At 37.1% G+C, this 22,520-nt stretch overlaps 1 protein-coding gene across 1 annotated transcript in view; it reads right to left on the bottom strand.

Moving 5' to 3' along the window:
- LOC124275367 (structural maintenance of chromosomes protein 2-like) overlaps positions 1-22,485 on the bottom strand; it is a 39,874-nt gene extending 17,389 nt beyond the window's left edge. The window contains 8 exon segments of the mRNA XM_046710887.1: positions 187-288; positions 291-338; positions 2,128-2,230; positions 9,220-9,377; positions 10,389-10,499; positions 10,661-10,808; positions 21,007-21,170; positions 22,233-22,485. Coding sequence (XP_046566843.1) covers positions 187-288; positions 291-338; positions 2,128-2,230; positions 9,220-9,377; positions 10,389-10,499; positions 10,661-10,808; positions 21,007-21,170; positions 22,233-22,400 — 1,002 coding nt within the window. The 5' untranslated portion in view covers positions 22,401-22,485.
- Between the last annotated feature and the right edge of the window lie 35 nt (positions 22,486-22,520).

The raw sequence follows: 22,520 nt of genomic DNA, 5'->3' as shown, positions 1-22,520 counted from the left end.
GTTCACATCCAAACCAGTAAAGAGTAAATTTTTCAGAGGCCTTTATTCCAGAAAATCTACAGTGGATAAAATAAGCAAAGAAACTATTTACTACAAAATACTGTTTCCATGAAAACATTTCTGATCACACATGAAAGTTGCTAACCATGATGCTCATTGAAGTACCAATATTAGAATGGAACTTACATCCTCAGAGTTCTTGTTGAGTTCTTTCTTCTTCTTCTGTTCAGCCTTGATTGATTCCTTCTTGTTGTCGACAGAGCTCTGAGCCAGGGCGTCCCAGTTTTTTGCCTCTCAGCTAGTTTTCCCTCCAACTTCTCCATCACATGACCAGACTCCTAAAGATGTAAGGTAGACATACATGGGAGTCAGAACACGTAGTTGTGTCATGCTGGGAATAGCTTGTGATATTATCCTCACCACCTCTAACTTCACACAGAGCTACAGATAACTTTTGGATAATTGAGTTATGTACTTTCGCTTGTGTTCATCTCAGTTGGGTATCCTAATTTTCCTTTGAGTAACCAAACAAATTGTACTCACCTCACTCAAAGTCAATTGAGTATGTGCCATTTTCTATTAACCATAAAAATGTAATAAAATTAAATGTTAGTGTTTGTTATTTATATTTGATCTGTAATATGAGAAAGACTACCAAGTTGCCAAGTTTGTCCTGAAATAGAACCTCTCAATATACCCCAGTTATTTTTTCTATCCACCGGTGCACGCTAAGCTAACATTTGACATTTTTGTGTGTGTACACATATAAGATCACATTTATTGGGTATTTGCAAAAATCATGCGTGCTTATGCGCAAATGGACTTAATAGGAATGGAGTTTTCACATAAATATTTGCGTAATTTACGCAGAGATACACAGCTTATCTGTACCTCTGTTCACACGCTCAAGATACCTGGCTTGGTCTGCCATATCCGATGTTTAAGATATCAACAGAGATTTAGTTAGTCTGGGAAACATATTGTCAGTAGCATCCCACCCACTGATACTTCACACCACCACAGGACATACCTACATCAACTACCAGTAAACTATGTCCATAACATAAAATAAAAGTGGCAGATATATTAGTCCTGACCATTCAGTTATATATTTTATCAATTAGCATTTACAAAACAGTGTAGGTTGTGAATTCAGTGATTAGGCTTTAGCCTGTGAAGTGGATAGATCCTGTCTATAAATACGACAATACATTCAATATTGGTAAGTTATAGTGACAGATACACCTCATGAATGGAAAGGTTTAGACACTGGCGATGTCAAAAAACTGTCACAATAAATATTTAAAACATTTATTTACTGATGTGATAAATGAGATGAATAAACATGACACAGAGCAGACTGTTGTTATTTGTCAAGTCATATGACATGTCACGACTTAATCCAAGATGTCTGAAAGTCAAAATGTGTCTAACAAACTAAGATTATAATGAACTAAAATACGTGGTCCCTTTTCAGTTCATTATAAACATGGTTTACTGTTGTTGTATACTGAGGGTTTGTCCTTGATTACAGTAAGTGAATGTGGTTCAGAGCTCCAGATAAGATTTGGCTCATGTGGGTACTGTACCCACTGTATTTTTTTGGAGTGGGTATTATGAATGTTGAGTGGGTATTTCATTTTCCGTTACCCACTGCTTTCAAATACGTGCATATTTCAGTCATTTTTCTCACCTAAGTATATGCCATTGAGTAAGTTTACTAAGCAGGTATGTACTGCCTTATGTCATACCTAATCAAAACCAACTTAAATATAATGGAAATGATTTCATAAAAAATCACTCATCCTATACTGACAGTACAACACTTGTCCTATACTAACAATACAACTTGATAGCAATCGATGTATTTTTCATTACGCATAGCGATTTTATAAATATATTCTGTACACATTTGTTTTAAACTTTCATGATATCTAACATTTTAAATGTGTAATTGGTTCGCAACAATTATGTTTCAATGCGTAATTCTATGCATATTTTACCGGATAATGCAGCTTATCTGGGCCTGTGGTGGTTCTAACGCTAAGCAATATTTCACTACCACTGCTTCTGCTGCTTTTGCAGCAACTACCAGTTTCATTCATCCTGAACTGATGGCACACAAACCTCATCTCTCTTCTTTTCCAGCTCTGCAATTTCTTTATCCAATTCCTTAACTTTGTTCTCAATCTGAAAATGAAACGTCAAGACAGTTTCAGGCTCAGTGATTAGCACCAATTGTCAAAAGCCAGTTGTCATTTCAGTGAATGTATCCCAAACTTTAAATTACTTCAGTCATACTACCATTCATTCATCGGTAATGCATAGTTTTAAACATTCAATGGTACTATAATCTTTACCAACAAGATCAAAAGATGTGAGTTAGTGAGAATGGTTTTACACTACTTTTGGCAATATTCAGCAATATCATGGCAGGGGACATCAGAAATGGGCTTCACACATTGCACCCACGGGGGATTCAACCTGGGCCTCTCGTGTGACAAGCAAACATTTTAACCACAAGGCTACCCCACCGTCCCCACCAAAGGTAGAGCAGTGTGCACAAACATTCATGTTGAAAACACCATACACCCCATAACAAATTAAAATTTCTGTGATCATCATTGGGCTCTCTGTATCGCAACTTGTAACAAAAACAGAATCATTTAATGTGAAAAGCTAAAAATGTAATTTTTGGAGTAAAATTGATATTTTATACTTATCCTGACTCATGCTCTTTTTGCTTGTCTTCTTCTTCTTGCGAACATAGTGGAACACTTGTATCTCCCTAATTGAAGCTCCCTTCAATTTAAAATCACTAATTAGTATTCACCACGAGTTACCTCCTTTCCACAAGCGCGGGAACGAGGGCGCCACCTCTACCCATGTGCCTCACTCTCTCCTCATATACTGAGCCCAACATTTGAATTTACAGGGAAATCCAAAGTGTTATTTGGGGAGGATGGGAGGGCTGACCTCATGAGTCAGGATAAGTATAAAATATCAATTTTACTCCAAAAATTACATATTTTTCCTTATCCTGACTCATGCTCTTTTTGCTTGTAGCATCCTACGGAACGGAGGTGGGAATACTAATACTTTGGATTTTTAATAATTAGTGATTTGAACTGTGATGATTGTAATAACCCTATGGGAACTTCATAAAGGCACTGAACTGATGAATTCCTGCTGCTAACTTATCAGCTGCCATATAAAAGGTTATTACCATGTACTTATTATGATAAAGTATATATAACATTAATACAATGCTTAAGACTAATAGACTTAAGCTTGTTAATATGCTAGTATAAACTCCTTAGAGTTTGTTAGCTAAAATACTTTAAGATATAACATAGTCCTAAGCTTAAGATATGATTAAACTTAAGCTAATTATATAATAGCAAACTCTTTAGAGTTTGTTAGTTAATATACTTATATGATATAGATATAATGCTGAGCTTAAGATATGAATAAGCTTTAGCTATATATATAATAGCAAAAACTCTGTAGAGTTTGTTAGCTAATATATTTTTATAATATGAGTATAGTACTGTGCTTAAGCTATAATTAACTTAAGCTACATATATAATAGCCAAACTCTGTAGAGTTTGTTAGCTAATATATTTTTATAATATGAGTATAGTACTGTGCTTAAGCTATAATTAACTTAAGCTACATATATAATAGCCAAACTCTGTAGAGTTTGTTAGCTAATATATATTATAATATTAGTATAGTACTGAGCTTAAGATATAATTAACTTAAGCTACATATATATAGCAAAACTCTGTAGGGTTTTGTTAGCTAATATATTTTTACAATATGAGTATAGTAGTGTGCTTAAGATATAATTAACTTAAGCTACATATATAATAGCAAAACTCCGTAGAGTTTGTTAGCTAATATATTTTACAATATGAGTATAGTAGTGTGCTTAAGATATAATGAACTTAAGCTACATATATAATAGCAGAACTCCGTAGAGTTTGTTAGCTAACATATTTTACAATATGAGTATAGTATTGTGCTTAAGATATTATTAACTTAAGCTACATATATAATAGCCAAAAAACTCTGTAGAGTTTATTAGCTAATATGTTTATAGTGTAACCATAGTACTAAGCTTAAGATAAGATTAGACTTAAGCTAAATGTATATAGCAAAATAAACTCCTTAGAGTTTATTAACTAATATACTTTTTATGTTAAAAACATAGTACTGAGCTTAAGTTATGATGAAACTTAAGCTATATATATATAATAACAAAACTCCGTCGAGTTTTGTTAGCTAATACCTTTATAATGTAAACATACTGCTTAAGATATGATGAAAACTTAAGCTAATTGTATAATAAGCGAAAACAACCCTTTAGAGTTTGTTAGCTATGATATAAACCTAGTATTGAGCTTATGAAGGAAAACTTAAGCTACATATATAATAGCAAGAACTCCGTAGAGTTTGTTAGCTAATACATGTTATAATGTAACCATAAAGCTTAAAATATGATGAAACTTAAGCGAAATATATAATAGCAAAACCCTCTTTTAGAGTTTTGATAGCTAATATACCTATATGATATAAACATAGTACTGCTTAAGATATGAATAAGCTTAAGTTACATATATAATAGCTAAAACTCTGTAGAGTTTGTTAGCTAATACATGTTATAATATAACCATATTGCTTAGAAATATGATGATACTTAAGCCAAATAGCAAAAAACTCTTTAGAGTTTGTTAGCTAATCTACTTATATGATATAAACATAGTACTAAGCTTAAGATATGAATAAGCTTAAGCTACCTATATAATAGCAAAACTCCTTAGAGTTTGTTGGCCAATATATTTTAATAATATGAGTATAGTACTATGCTTAAGGTATAATTAGCTTAAGTTACCTATATAATAGTAAAACTCCGTAGAGTTTGTTAGCTTAATTAACTTAAGCTATGTATATTAGCTAATGCATTTATCATGTAACCATAGTATTACTCTTAAGATATGAATAACTTAAGGTAAATATATATAATAACAAACTCTGTAGAGTTGTTAACTTATATATTGTATGATGTAATAATCATAGTACTGTGATGATAAAAGGAACTTAAGTAAATTATATATAGCATGAAGCTATTTAGTATTGTTATAAGATAAGTAAAATCTGTTAGATTGACTTATCTTCTCCGAGAACTGTCAGCTGTTGTGCGAGGACCATGGGATCGAATTGGTGTATACCTGAGACGTCCTCGGTGGTGATATCTCTCAGATAATGGTTTGCAACCACCATATCGGATTTCCAGAAATAAACCCTCCATTATTTCAATCACATTTGTGTAGAACAATTCTAGAAGTTAGCGCTATAATATCATGAGTATTAAGCTCATGGAGGGTCGGAATAGGTCCATCCGCATATGCACGTAGTATGACAGTTCTGATCCAAATGGAGATATAGTACACGAGACTTCACTCTGCGTAAGTTGATGATAGAGGAAAAAATCTGTTGCATTTTTTCCTCCTGTTTGGTTTGGTGGAGATAAATTTACAGTGCTCTTGCTGGCCATCTTGATAGAATCATCGTATCATGGGGTCCAAGTATGTCATCCAGGCGTGTTCATAAACCTCACTTGTGAGGTGTTGGAGCACTATATTCATATCCCCAGGTTGGGCGTGAAATTTCCGTTTTATTCTCCAAACAGAAGTTTAGTAGGTTTACTAACCATCTAGTTGTGTTAGTCGCTTGATGAAATTCAGCTGTAGTCTGAAAACGCTGTGGATTTAGATCCACTTGTATCTTTCGTCTAGGTAATTCGCTGCGAAATCCTTGACGATGTAGGTGCACAACCAGGTGTGTCTGTCCTCGTTGAACTTTATGTAAAATCGCCTGACTGCCGATCCCTCGTCTTAACTTGACAGGGGAGGTCTCTAACTTTGAAGAAAGGCAGTCTAATCAATGTTCAGGTTAACTGGACTGTAATGAGGCTTGCTCGTTCACTGATATATAGTTGTCACTTGTGACGTAAGTCTTGAACTGTGAACAGAGATCGACCTCTGTGTAGGTCGTTGTCCCTCGCGGTCCAATCAGAACAAGGCATTTTGATTCTGTATAAATACCCGCGCTGTGATGTCACCGGTGTAGCGGGAAAAAAACCCACCTTGAATAAATTCTTGTCGTCGTTGATATTAGCATAAACGTCGGTCTTCACCGTAGCTTCCCGAAGTTATCCGAGTGACCACGTGTTTCGAGGGTTAATGGTAACCGCGCGAAACCTCCGGCGCGAAATATCTCGCTCTGTAAATTTTATGCTGGGTAGGTTATTTTCCTGGTTGTCGTGAAAATAATTTCAGTTTTGAATATAATTCCGACTTCCTTATATATAAGGGTATAAACAACTTGCAAGTTGTGAGCTTGTAGACTGTATACATGAATGTATCGTCATAATTGTAGAATTAACGTTGAACTTGTTGTACATATTTCTTCTCAGAAACTTTGACGATTAAGAGTTATACTCGCTGTAACAAGGCTGCTGTTCAATTTCGATATTGAATTGTCTGCAGATATGCGTAATGGTCACGCATGTAGATAATCGTATCGTCGTCCGGGATTGTATATTAGCAATTTATACGGAATAGTTGATTTCTGTGAAGATCTATGAAATGTCGTTGACTAATAATACAGCGACGTTCTGTGTTGTAAATAGCCTAAGCAATTATCTTCGCGTAGGCTTATAGACGGCATCTGGCATACAGTTGATAATCAACTTATGCGACGTCTTGAACGGACTGACGAGTAGCTATATATGACGAGTGGCTAGTATATGGAAACCTTGGAGGAGACTTCCTCGGTGAACGCCGGAGACTTCGCGAAGTTCTCGAAGTATCCCTTCTAGATCTTCTGGGTGAAGTAGACTTGGAGCCACTTAGCCTTCGCGACCATCGCGAAGGTGTCGAGTCAAAGCCCGATTAGTATATATATATATATATAAATATATATATGAGCGCTTGCTTCGTGAACAGCCTCTGTGTTTAACAGGATGTGGGATCGGCGAAGCGCTTGCCTAAGTAGGGCCGCATGGATCATCTTATCATATTCAGAAGTCGTGTTACGAAGTCTGGTGATAAGTGTCTAATTGATCGTTCTAGATCTATTTAGGCCAGCGAACATACGTCTCGTCATGGATTCAACAGAACCAATATACGATTGTAGTTCTTATACTTGATATCGATGATCAACTTGTCTATGGGTTGATCTTCTCGGAGACTTGTGAGGGGAACGTTGATAGTTTCGCGAAGCTCTTGTATAGTCCCTCGATGTCCTTCTAGATGATGATGATCTGGATTCAGGTGTCCTTCGCGCATGCCTTCGCGAAGCTTCCTCTGCGTCCGGTCCGGGGGGAACGACGATATGACCTTCGCGAAGGCTTCCGTGATGTCTGATGGTCCGAGTCCACATCTAGGGATGAAACCGCATAAGGTGATGATCTATCCTGCCTTCGCGAAGTCCTTCGCGAAGGCTGTACATCTAGGTTCTTTCCGCCTTCGCGAAGGCTGTACATCTAGGTCCTTTCCGCCTTCGCGAAGGCCTTCGCGAAGGCTGTACATCTAGGTCCTTCGTCAAGGTGGTCCGTGACTTCCTTCGCGAAGGTGACATCGTCCTGGCTGCTACGTTGACGGGGGGTGCCTCTGGGGTGCTGTCTACGTTGGAGCCTTCGCGAAGGCTCGGACCCTGCTACCGCAGATATTGGTCCTCCATGATGTTCATAATTTGTCGCATCATGTCTTCTGGGATGGTCTGCGACGAGGTCGTCGGTGCTTTATCTGCGGTGTTAATGGAGGGGTCCACCGGAAAATCGTCCGACATCAGTGTAGAGGCATCAGGCTGCATGGTGATCTCTGCTGATGTCGTTGTAGCTGTCACCGGTCGTTTCTTGTGGCGTACGTCGGGGATGATGATCAGCTGATCATCGTAGAGGTCCAGGTCATCGGTTGGAACAATCTCGGTTGAGAAAGTCCTAGTAGACTTCGTTGATTTTCCCTCAGAGGTCGACGCTGCCCTGGGTGTGCGACGTCTGCGTTGAGTGTTGGTAATGATGGGACCCTCAGGACGATCATCGCATATCTGCGTTGGTACATCAGGCTGCATGCTGATCTGTGCCGACATCGGTCAATCTTTGATGTACAACCGGTATGATGACCGGCTGATCATCATACAGGCCCAAAACTTCGATGGGAACGGTCTCGGTTGTTGAGATGTAGTAGAAAAACCCTCTAGTCTTCTGCTGCGACGATGGGATGTCTGGGGAAGCAGGATGCTTCTTGGAGATGGCGGACTACGTCCCACACCTCTCCACCACTCTAGCGGAACACCACACGGGAGGGGAGTCGGCCAACAGCAGTAGACTGGCGAGGGGTTCCGGTGTATCAGTCATACTAGACTCTGCATACGCGACCTATCTGCTGTGCGTGCCAAACGCAAAGTAAATATTAATAAAAAGGTAGAATTGGATAAATTAGTACCGCAACTGCAGTGTGAATATAATAAACATGGCGCCGTACATCATATTAAAGGTGGATCAGCAGCAGCATAAAAAACGTAATCTGCAATAGTACAGAATTTTCATCAACGTAATCCACTGAAACAAACACGGCGTCCCGTGAATAAACTGTAGAAAAACGACTAAATATCAATATATAATCGTTGAAGGATACTAGCTAAACCTCTATAGATGTCTATACGAGGTAACTAACTAAATATAAAACAAAGGATATAGTGTGTCGGGAGACACAGGCGCTCTCACGTCCAGCTCACTGGGCGAAGAAGGAGAGAGTGAGGCACATGGGTAGAGGTGGCGCCCTCGTTCCCGCGCTTGTGGAAAGGAGGTAACTCGTGGTGAATACTAATTAGTGATTTTAAATTGAAGGGAGCTTCAATTAGGGAGATACAAGTGTTCCACTATGTTCGCAAGAAGAAGAAGACAAGCAAAAAGAGCATGAGTCAGGATAAGGAAAAACTTCAAATGTTGGCTACGTATTTGTTATTTATACTTGATCTGAAATATGAGAAACAATAAGAAAGACTACAAGTTGCCAAGTTTATGTGTTGAAATAGAATCTCTCAGTTTACTTCAGTCATTTTATCTATCGAATGGTACACAAGCTAAGATTTGACATATTTGTGTGTACGCATGTTGTATCCTATTTATTACTTTAATGAAGGGTAAGCTCGGAGAATGTTTTTCCTACCTCAGCACACACAAACTGGTATGCAATGTACAGCTTGTTGAGATGCTCTAATTCTCTGACAATCTTCTGGTACTCCAGGTAAGACGACCTTTCATCTTTCAGTTTTGCCAGCGTGGGAGTTATGTCCTCTTTCAACACCTACAACAAATCGCTGTCCTTTAGATGTGTTGGACCACTAACTCAAAAGTACGTAGGTGTGTCAGCTTAATGAGGAATGTAGGTTTCGTGTACCACTTCAATGAAATCCACACGAACATGGTATGGGTATAGTGCTGACAAACCTAGAAACAGAATCTGGGTAAATCTGGAATTTAAACAAGAATCACCAGAAGATGACAAATCCCCCTGGCCTCCCATATTTGAAAGAACAAATCATCTGACAGTTACTTAAAGGCCAACTTGAATTTTTATTAGTCTAAGTCGTTTCCATGGAAAATATAAATACCAAACATCTGTAAATAGCAAAAGGCACCACTTCAAAATCTGTTTGATATGTGTGCCAAGCCTTGTAGAAAGACATTGAAAGGTTTCCAAGTTGTGCTCTGGAAATGAAAACCACCCCTCCCTTTCGAGTCTGAATTGTTTCCATGGAAACCATAAAAATTAAAAATGACAAAAATCTGCAAATAGCAAAAGGCACTACTTTAAGTTCTGCTGGTTTTCGAGTTGTGCTCTGGAAACAAATTGATTACGGACGGACAGACAGACGGGCGAGGCGTTGACTTTATCCCCCCACATTACATGCCAGGGGGAAAATAAACGATGATAGGTTTCTTGCATGCCTAAGGGAGATAATTCTGTGCAGCGAATTGCTAGCACTTTACACAACTGAGCTACTGTGAACCCTTCATTTGAGCCGTGATTACCACTAGAACTGGCAAACATGTATAGCATATCATCGACATCACATTTAACTCTGTTTCGGAAAAACAGCAAAATCTGAAGAGGATAGTGATTTCTCTGACCTCATTTGCCTCTTTGCCCGGTATCCAGACCCCTGTTCAAAAGAATAGGTCATCCACAAAACTCCGCTTGAAAATGACTTGTCAGTTTGTATTTGCCTTAAGGTTAAGCTTGACATTAAATCTATATATAAAGGGAACAGCTTTTCAAAATGTGAAATTTGCAGATGAGTGAAAAGGAACTTGCAGCATCAATTTCTCTAAGCTTGGCATCTTTCTTCTCAATTGTCTTCTGAGCAGATTCTTTCTTTGTCTCATAAAGTCTGGTACCTGCAGCCTCTTCAATCATTGACAGGATCTAAAAATACATAATATTATCGAGTAAAAAACAAAAAGAAAAGGTACCAATAATATCATGCTTAAGTCATCACAAATTATTATTTAAAAAAAAAAAAAGATTGATAAATCAGTGAACTTTACTTGAGGAAGATAAGTTTAGAGTCTATGAAACAAACTAACCTCCGGTGGTTTCATGTTGAGGACCTTGGTAATCCTCCCCTGCATGATGAGGAAATGTGGATTGTTGACATTGAGCTGGACAGATCTGAAGAGATCCTGGACCCGAGCATTGTTGGCATTGCTTCCATTGATGAGGTACTTGTTACGCCTCCAATGACCACCTGGATAATGTACATAACAGACACACCTTACATCACCTGGTTATTCCTTGACCACATGCAGTGTGCTAAATAATAGGGCTGTGTAATATTACCGGTATACCGGTACAGTATCTCACGATACGATTATCGCGATATGGTTCAGATTCTGCAATATATCAGGTCATCCAGAGTTAGCTCCCTTTGCATTATCTGCCCTTGATTTCCAAGCAAAAAAATGTGCTCTAAAAGTGCCAAACATACATTTATTTCTGTTGGTTTAATGTAACATTTTACAAGTGGGAGTATCTTTATAAGTGGCTCCAAAAGTGCCAAATATTCTAACAAATGCGTTACGCTTTTGTGGGTTTGAATGGTTTCATATGTGACATTTTGAGGAATTAAGCACAGTGTATGATCCCATACAGTGCAAACCGGATATAGTGCGCTGTACTTTCGTGCTTTGGTTCATAGATATGTAATCTGAACAGGTATGCTTTCGATCATAAAGGTGTATTTAAAGACAAAGTACAGTATAAGTTTACATGCAAATGGGCTGCACTACAACATTAGATAACTTCAATATAACAGTTACAGTAATTATTAGCGAGATATTTGTATGTTAAAGGTCACATAAACCCTAGGGGTAAAATACATAAATCACTAACTGGCATCGTTATAAATGAAACCCCGCTATTAAAACTACTCATTTCGACCTTTAATTGACTTAAATCGACCTTTTGACAACAGTGCACAATTCTCACCCGTGAACGAAATTTCAACCAATCAGGCGCTAGCGACTCTGTGACGCCATATGAGGAATAGCTTTGAGGGCCGATGCAGAATTCGCCTACATTTTAGGGGTAAATTATCTTGTTTACAGGCTTGTATAAACCTGAAATCGCGGACAATTGTTGTGGAAAATGAAAGCTATATGTTCTCACAATCTACTGTCATTTAATTTTGTCTCCTGCTTTGCCTAGTTTCCGAAGTTACAACTTGTTTTCATAGACGCTTCTGTCACAATTGATTGGTGTCGTTAGGCCCTATTTGTATAATGACTGATCCAAATTGATCCCATTTCTGTGTTTTTTTTACCTCGATATTTAATCAGGTCATGTAAAAATCTGTTTGTATTCTCAAAACAGTGTCGGCCCATAAGTTTTCACATGCAATACAGCAATTAATACTCCTTGTTGTAACCCGTGTTTGGTGGTATAAACCTACACATGATATTTGTCATCATTCACTTGATGGTCAGTTAATGAATTTATAACAGGTATAATTAGTGGTAACACACTTAGATTACCCGACAAAGGTTCCCATTTGGCATTTCTTGTGTCTGGAGTAAATATTCAACATTATAAACATCGATCAAAGGATTAACCGATAACACGCTGATTGATTAATTACTTTTATCTTACACAGCCGGAATTGTCAAAAGGTAGTGTTTATGTATGTAGATTTACTAATCTATACTGAATACACTCTGTCGTGGTCGGTGTCTCGCGTAAAAACAACGCCCTTCTTTCAAAGGATTAACCGGCAATACATTGATTGATTGCCCATTATTGGCTAACTAAATTACTGTTTTTAATGAAAGGCGGACATTATGCAATTAGTTGCCAGGTGTGCTATCTTGGGTGACCAATGAGACTATACACCAATACCTGAAAAGTTTTATCACTTTTCGTATATTAAACTGTTAAAAGACACATCATTTGGAACATTTTGTGGATATTGATGGATACATTCCTCAAACAAGGTAATGGCCTGATATTGTTACTATAACTTTTAATCTGTTTTAATTTTAATATTTGCATTTTGTTTTTTTTATTCATTTGTCGTAGCATTCAACAGAATCATTGTTTTCGCCGTGAAGTGTAATGAGACAGACAACATACACTAGGGTGTGTGTGCGAATTATGATTCACATTGGCAAACTGTAAAAAATGTCTAGATATTACAGTTCTGTTATAAATTCACTATAAGTATCAGCAGATCGTCAGCTTTTATTTAGTTTCAAAATGCATAAAAGTATGATAATAAACAAATTAGGATTATAAGACCAAACATAAAGACGCACATTGACTAGTATCTACATACTGGTGAGTGGACATTAACCATGTGAATGTAGCAAGAAATTTATCGCCAAGAAAGTATTGTGACTTCGACCCCCACCTCGCGCCTTCGTGGAAGAAATCGCTTATGTTATAAGTTGTGTCATGCAAAAATCCTTTTGGTTATGATTCCAATACATATTTAACTACTGGTAGAAAGTAGTTTTGATTTTCTAACCTGATGAAAACAAACTATAATCTCATTAATTCTAACAGACTTTACGATTTTCAAAATGGCGGGTGCCCGTCGGGAACATCCGCCAGTCTGTGGATAAATGCTATTTAGGTTTGTTTTCACTGATTTACAAATCAAAACTACTTTCTACTGGTAGTAAAATATGTATTTTATTGATGGCCAATAGGATTTTGCATGACATAGCTTATAACATAACAATTTCTCTCCTGGCAGCTGCGAGGTGAGTGTCAATATAATACTACTTACAATATTATTGTTACTTCGCGACCACAACCTCACTTCCGAGGAAGAAATCGTTATGTTACAAGTTGTGTTATGGAAAATCTTTATGGTCATCAATCATATACATATTTTACTATAACTAGTAAGTAGTTTTGATTCTTTAACTTCCGTGAAGCCGATCTGAACACAAGTAAGATATGGTTTCAGGCTTCCCTGGCGCTTCAAGCCGCACTCACAAACATAACCCATTTAGCCACGAACTGCGGGGTCCTGTGGAAATCTGTGCATGGTGACACCATCACCCGACCCCTAGGAGCAATTGGCGACAAAGCAACGATTCGGCATGTCGTCGTTCATGTCGAGAAATCATCAAAATGATGAGAAGTGCTACACACTTTCTATACAACTAACTGAAAATCGTTCCTCATATGGCGTCACTGCAGTGCTCTGGCGACAGAGTTACGTAACCTGTCTGTGGTTTCGTTGGCGGGGCGAGAGGGAAGCAGGCTTACTTTTGGCGACTTTTAATGCGCCGGTATTAATTAACCACAAGTTTTTAAAGAATAAATTTGGTGTTCCGCATAAGACTAACCACAAATCTTTCATATGTAATGGTTAAAAGAGTAACAAAAACAAAGTTTAGTGGTTCTTTAATGAAAACACAATTTTGTTCACCTCTTGCGCATCGGGCCTATATTCGACAAACTGGTGCACTTTGGCTTTTACTCACATATACCATCATGTTAGCCTAAAGAGTATTCTATCAATGTATGTGTGAATTTTCATGTTTCAAAGTTGTTTAGTTATGGCGATATCAATGAATTCACTGGCAACAATGCAGCATCACTGTACTGGATTATAGCCGAACTGTTTGTTTCTCTGTATGGAATATAGCGCAACGTCCTGACTGAGAGCTTATTCAAAGGTACACTTTATTGATATATTTTGACACGCTCAAATGTATATGAGTCATTCTCAAAATTTGTGCATATTTATGCTATATGTTTGTACCTGACAAACTTAAGTCAAAATCAATAATTTTTTATGGTAACCAATTTATCTCAGTTTATTCTACACTATACAGAAACAAAATTGGGAATAAAATGTTTTTATATTTATTTTAAACCCCCAATTTTACTCAATTTTCAAGTGTCACAACTCCAGTGGTCAATGTGCAATTTGATGTTTTGTCTTTTCATGTTTTTCAAAAGAAATCTTTAACATATCATAATTAATAATGTTACAGCTACATGCTTGGTGTGGTTTGGCCTGTTCTGTATGGAAAATCATTTTGTAAAAAAGTTCAAACTTTGTCACAAGGTTTGATGTCACTACTGTAGCATCCCCCAAATTGCAATAATGATTACTCCTGTACTGTCTTCTAATTCTACTTCAAGCAATGGCAGTGAGGAAACATAGCTGTCAAACACTGACACAAAAAAATATATGATTTTTCTCAATTTTATCGCAAAAACCGTGTGTACAAAATGATATCTGAGATTTTTGCATGTCCTAACCGTTACGGTGGTTACCGCTAAAACCAGTAAATTTTGTGAAGCCAAACAATGCCAAGTACCTTAGACAGTAGGGGAAATCATTTGAAACCATGTGCTCAGTAAACTTTGGGGGCCAGTTATTGTTTTAAAGCTGATATTGTTAGTGGCTGTCACTACCGTTACGGTCACTGCTGTTATCATGCATTTGTTACGGTAAGGACAGATTTTGTGACGGCTGTGACATTTTTCTATTTAATGTTGTTTGTATCTATATTTTAAATTCAAAGATATGAAATGTTTTGGAATCTTATTTAACACAAAACTTTTGTATCAAATGAATAAAATCAATAAGCATATAAGTATAAATTTGTTGTTACAGTAGGGACAGGGTAGTGTAACGGCTGTGACAAAGAAGAACACGGCTGTGATAGGGCTGTTACGGTTGTGACATTATATACCATCACAATGTCACTGCCGTAACATGCAGTCATTAGCTGGGTTTTTTTACATGACAGTGACATCCATAAGTAAATCTTTTGCCTATTACATATTCTTCAAACAGTCTGAAATATCAGACTGACAAATTTCATTAAATTATCTTATAAAGTAAACATATAAAACTGGCTATTAATAAAAATATCACTACCGTTATTGTGTCACTACTGTAACAATTAATGCCAATGTCCATGCCATAACATTATAATTTCCCTTATTTAATTAAAACTGATTTACCTGTTTATGTCTGGAATTTGTAGTACAATTATGTTTGGTAGTTAAGCTTCAAATAAGCATAATATAATTCATATTCTCAATTTGAATTTTTTGCTACATATTACTTCTTATTTGCAAATCAGAAAAGAAAGGAATTGTTATGGCTTGTTGGCCCCCTTTTAAGCAATAAATATAAAATTTCAAAACTCATTAGCCATGTTATATTGTAAAGGTAGATATTTTAATATATATGTACATTAAAGGAATATCATCTTTGGAATTTTTTCCTTTCAAAATGACGTTACAAATTTCATTACGGTAGTGACGCAATTTCGTGAAATTTCAAATAAAAAGGGTAAAATATGAAAAATGAAATGTCGTTAAGCTTGCATAATTTATGTTTTGTATATTCAGAAAACTATGAACGTAATCCAAAACATTTCAAGGTAAAACAAGAAAACAAATTTACAATTTTTGATTAAATGAAATATGCACGAATTTTGAGAATGACTCATACGGTATATTGTACTGGTATATCTTGTTTTGAGAGAACTTATTACGAAAGCATATTTGGAATGTCTCCAATCACAAAGTACAGCTTTCAGAAATTTGTCATATGCAAGAGTTTCTCCAAGTCTGAGTTGTCTCAACTGTCTAACGTGACCACTGCAAATCTTATTGACATCATGACCCAACGACTGACTGACTGAGTTTGGTTTTACGCCGCTTTTAGCAATATTCCAGCAATATCACGGCGGGGGACGGGGGACACCAGAAATGGGCTTCACTCATTGTACCCATGTGGGGATTCAAACCCGGGTCTTCGGCGTCATGACCCAATGACTTGAACTACTCTTTTTTGTTCGTCTAAAAACATTCGGTCACCTGGTCTAATTCACGAAATTCCAAACAGTTAAAAAGTTCTTCACAACTTTCCAAAATGCGAGCTTCGTGTGATACTTAACATTTTCCAATGAGAGTTGGATGCTCCTAAACCCCACATAAATCAACGTCCCCTTAGTTTCCACCCGTACAGACATTGGTTTTCTTTCCACTAACACACATTTTGTAAGTGTTAACCTGTTTTGGGTCAGTTTTAGCAATCCTGTTCTGCATTTGCAAGAAGGTACAAGTTGGTTGTCTTCAAAAGGACCTTTCATTCTGTCCCAGAACAGAATCAGGAACTGCAAAGTTTATTTTGGAATCATTAGGAACATACACACCACTAGGCACTTTTCCCTCTGTCACTATGCCGGTGTTTTTCAGCCCAATTCTCCAAAATCACTTTGTAACCTCACTGTATCTCATCAGCACCGTGTTGTGGAGTGAATACCACTTCAGAAAACAGCATGAACGCAATATTGGCCAAGGGAAATGAATTTGAAGCAACCAATTGAAACAGATAATCATGCCCGACATCCTTTAAGTTATTTTAGACTAGTGGAAGCAACTCTATCATTTCTTTCACAGAACCTCCATCAAAACTCCCACATGCAGGAATAACAATTGTTGACAAGGTCCGAGTGCTAGCTTCATGTGTGGAAAATGTTTTTGTATTCCTATCTAGTTCCTCTGTTAACTCATTCATGCCAAACACACCCTCCTTTATATCACATTTAGACTTTTTCTTAAGGGGGCTGAATATTTCAGTTTGAAATTTTGGGTTTGAAGAAAACAAACTTAAGATAAGATATTAGAATTTGTATTTTAATTCACTGGATGGGTGATTGATAATACAGTGGTCACTAATAATGTTGAAAGAATTTGTCCGAAAATCAGAATAATAGCAAACTGAAGTGTTCATTTAGTCGACCTGTGTTGAATTTAGAAGTAAGAGAAAATGATGCAAAATATATAATTAGGAACTTCAATTATTTAGAAATGATAACGTGAACTAACTAGAAACCGTACAGTGATTTGTTTTGAAAGCGCTACCAACCAACTGTATTAGCGGGTATCAACTTGTACGGTGATGATGCATAGGCGGGTAACGTTTAACTCTCGTGTAAAGAAACGAATACTCTATGTTAGGAATATTTCACACAATTTGAAAGGTTATTTATCACATATTTCATATGTTGTCAAATTATACCAAGAAACTGCAAAATTAAGGTATATTGTGACTTTATTTCCGATGTTTTCTGCGAAGGAGCAAAATCGGCGATGTGCTTTTGATATTTGAAAGAATTTAGAGGGTCGTTATTCAAATTAGCAGTGAATTATAGTTTAAAAGAGTAAGAAGAAGTGTTTCGCTCACTTTAGTACTTGAACTATACTCACAGTAACCAAAAAACTAGAAAAAATGAGCCTGTGACAACATTTCTATCAACCAAAGCATGAACGTACAGCACACTATATCCGGTTTGCACTGTATGAGACCCCACTGTGTTAAGGGACAGCTCATAATTTATGATGATTTTTATGGAGAAGCATGTACAATGTGAACGACCCCCATAAAATTTATGTACAAAATAAGTGAACACCCTCCCTTCCCCACCCTGCATGTCATGTACAAAATCAATGACCCCCCTCCTCCCAACCCCTGCATGTCATGTACAAAATTAATGACCCCCTCCCTTCCCATAATTTCTTAGCGTAATTTTAAACATAGTGTTATGTATAAACTTGCTGAACACCCACCCTAAAACATGTGTACAAAACTGCTGAAACACACACACACACACACACACACACACACCAGAACAAAATGGGTGAACCCCCTTATAATCACTGACCATGAAACATATTTTATACTATTACAATACTTTATCATTATGTTCTCAAACCTTTGTTGCAATACCTCAATTAAACATGCCACATTAAGTTTCTATATCATTTTATTTATCTGTAAACCATTGGCATACAGCCATGCACAATGAGGACTGGGAGCCTGAAAGTATGGTGTAACAGCAACTAAGAACATAATGTGGCACACACACAGAGCTATTATGAATTTATGATGTTCGCACTTGTGCAGAAACCCTCCATTCAATATATCACAATATACAGTACAACCAGAAATTATTGAGAATTTAAGATTGTAATTATTTATATGTTTTTCACTCATTACTCACGTATTAAATGTGAATATTAGCAGAACATAACTCCAGATTCAAAGACAGGTGAACAGTTAGTATTTTGTCAAGTCACTATGGGCAGCAATGCAGGCTTCAATGCGGAAGGGCATACTACTGATCAAAGAAGTTAGAAAGTCGTGGACCATGCTGTCCCAATATCGGACCACTGTTATTGACACTTTCCTTCATAAGTCCCCAAACATTTTCTATTGGATTGAGGTCAGGGTTATAGCTTTGCCAATCTAATAATGTCAAATTTTGGGTCCGAAACCAGGCCTGTGAATGCTTTGAACGATGTTTTGGGTCGTTGTCCTGCTGGAAAATCAAAAAAATTTCCATAGAACATGTGAGCAGATGGAAGTAAATGTCCCTCGAGAATATCCGTGTACCGGTCACTGTTCATATTCCCTTCAAATACACAGAGGGGCGTTGCCCCTAACACAGATATGCCACCCCACAAGTTAAATTTCGGACTGTACTTTGGGCACTGATACAAAGGTTTTTCAGTCTGTTTGGTCCAGAATTTCAGTGTATTAGGAAACAGCCACACAGAACTTTCATCTGAGAAAATCACATTGTCCCAGTTAAAATTTCTATGCTGTAAGCACCAGTTCAACCTTCGCTCCTTTTGTTCAGGTTTCATGATTGGTGATGGAATTCCTCGACTTATCTACCAACCCATTGCATGCAGCTCAGTTCTAATTGTCTCCTTACAGATAGCCACAGTTCCTCTATCAATCATATCCAGCCTTAAGTTTTCTAAACTCCTTTGTTTGTTTTTAGAAACAAGAATACCAAGCCGCCTCCTGTCACCGACAGTCAATTTTCTGGGCCTACCTGCGCCTCCCTGGTGCTCAATGCCATATCCATTTGCAATATTTTTCAAAACATGATAAACAGTGGACAAAGGGATGCCTGTTCTACTTGAAAACACTTTAGCTGATCTGATGTCCTTGTTTTAATACTCTAAAATCAACTTCCTCTTCACTAAATCATCCATACTGAGGATCACTGAAAATGTCGTCTGCTAGCAAGTAAACGAAGGGGAATAACTCTTCACAAACTAATGAAAAAGGATTAACGGAGTTGTCTCTCTTGAATGAAACCAAGCACTTGATAGCTGGTCAAGGTTGTTTATACTAGAAATCCAATTAAACATATTCCTAAACTTCTCAATAATTTCTGGTCATACTATATATTGCAATATCTCTTAATTATTGCAATATATCGCAATATGAGAATCGGCAATATCCAGCCCTACGAAATAGCCACTGGCAGGCTAGCCCGTGGCTGGTAAAGTCCAATCGGGCCCCTAAATCTCCACAGTCACTGGCCCGACTGGCTAGTTCAAAATGTTCATCATATGTGCAGCTTATTGATTAAACCTGTGTCATGCCGACAATATCTTATTCTCATCTATTTTGTAATCTTTGCTTAGTTTCCACATTTAATTTTGGGCTGGTAAATTATTTTCTGGGCTAGTAACTTTCAGGCATAGCTAGCCTGACTGGCTAGCAAAATTTTGAATCTATTTGGCACACCGACTGCATGTACTTGGCAATATCAGTATCAAAATGGTCAGTATTATGATGAGTATCAATACTATCACCATAATATTCCAAATAAATTTATCCTAATAGTAGGAACAACATACAATTACAACAAATCAATAAAGAAATAATGTGAACAATGCAATGCTATACACAGACCCGATAGATTATTGCCGACACAAGCAGGATCGATCTTTTGATCAATGGTTCCAGCACTACTGTTTACACTTAGTATGCTTACATTGTTACAGGTTTAAGTAAGTTACAATAACCACAATAACTGATAGGGGTGAAACGATATGCTCTTACGACGGTAGAGTACGTATTGCGGTACAAGGCCTTCGGTTCGGTTCGGTCCGGTTTGGTTCGTTCCGTTTCAGTTCGGTATACGAGACATTATCATAATGCAGAAAACTGACAACAAGAGGCAAACCTTACATTGTTTAATAACATGGGAAACAAATAATCATAATCTTTGTTATTTTGTTATATTTGCTGTTCGTCTGATTAGAAATAACTGAAACAGAAACAGAACTCAGCTATTGATTTGGTATCTGCAGTTGCTGTCTTATTGACTTTGTAAGTAGATGACTTGAGGCGATCTCGAACTTACTTCGAGGAAAATAGCGGCCGTCAAGCAAAGAAATACATAGATTTTGACCAAATGATTCAATTTCTAAACATTTTAGAAAAGGTTAAAAATGATTAATAAAATGACGGTACGAAAACCGAAAACACGAAGTTTTGGATTGCATTACGGTATACCGAACCGAAGGCAAAATACTGTGGTTCTACTATTAAATACTGCGGTATACCGTTTCACCCCTAATAACTGACAGAAATGATGCTACCTGTCGTGTGACTGTGATCTCGTCATACTGTTCATATCCCAAAGGGCTCTGTTTCTTGTCGTTGTTGTCAAATGTTATGCTGACAGTTGCCTTGATGACACCAGCTTGACCACTTTTGTACACCAAATCTTGTAAGTTGCCAGCACGTACCTGAAACATGTCAAAAAGAAAATTAAATATAGTGCATTGTGATAGTCAATATCGTTGCGTTGATAACAGTAGCATATATTTCATTGTAATAATTTTGTGCGGTTTATCAAATTGGCGCATGTCAGCTCGCCCAAGCTACAAAACGACCAAGCCAATTTGGTCAAAATGCCCCAGATTTTTGGTCAAATCGCCCCAGGGGGGTAGTCAAAATGCCCCAGTGTATTTAAAATGATTAAATATATGCCATAAATGCATAGTTTTTGTCAACTTCCATATTATATACTTCGTATAATATTATATAGTAATATTTCTGATAGATTTTCTATTAGTAAACTGATAACAGCAAAAGTATAATTCATGTATAAACAACACTATAATACCATGTATTTGCATGTTATTAATGCTTTTGTAAAGAATTACAAGAATAAAATGAAATGGTTGTATAAAATGTTTATTGGCCATAAATGCATAGTTTGACCAAAAATCTGGGGCATTTGGACCAAATTGGCTGGGGCGTTTTGTAGCTGGGGCGATTTGACTGGCACCCTATCAAATTAGCTCCATTACATACAATAATGACTATGATGCACATTCAGAAACATAGAAGTAGGAAATGGGTATGAATCAGCTTCTTTTCGTCTGTTGTATGAATTCACTGTGGGTAAAGTCACTGAGCTGTGTCAGATGTCTCTTGCAACACTATTGCTTTCATATTTATTGTGTGAGGAATGCATGAAGTGATGCAGTTCATACCAGTTACAATGAATACTATGTGTTGATTGTCCCACCATGGCATGTTCATTGCAATCACCGATCATATTTACATGTACCATACATTGACAGAAACAGAATCGTTTTCATTATAATAATGAATCTGTGACTCAATCTAACGATCAGCCCTATGACAAATTCTGTTGCTGACAGTGACTGACATAACAAAACTCATCACAAACCAGGTCAAGACTTTATCAGTCAGGGTCGAATAAATGTGATCACACCTGATGATCATTGACAAAGTTATGTTTCATCTGATCTACTTAACATGTGAAGAAAATCACTTACGTGCGAAAGGTTGGTTATGCCGAGTAGAAAACAAATAGCATCGAGGATGTTTGACTTTCCACTTCCATTCAAACCTGTAATAGCGTTGAATAATGGATCAAATCCATTTATTTCCGTTCGTTGGGCGTATGACTTGAAGCCATCGACGACCATTGACAAAATGTGCATTTTGTTTTACTGTTGATTACAACATCAAATTCAAATGTTTTTGGTTGTTACTGTCAATAAAGTCGTAAATGGCGCTCAAATCCGTTTAACCTTTTCTACGCATGCGCCCTTTCCCACAAT

Source organism: Haliotis rubra, unplaced genomic scaffold (genome assembly GCF_003918875.1).
Source record: "Haliotis rubra isolate DU_JTF1 unplaced genomic scaffold, ASM391887v1 Scf2, whole genome shotgun sequence".
Taxonomy (NCBI): Eukaryota; Metazoa; Mollusca; class Gastropoda; order Lepetellida; family Haliotidae; genus Haliotis; species Haliotis rubra.
Note: the sequence above shows the minus strand (reverse complement) of the source record. Positions and strands in the feature narration are given on the sequence as shown.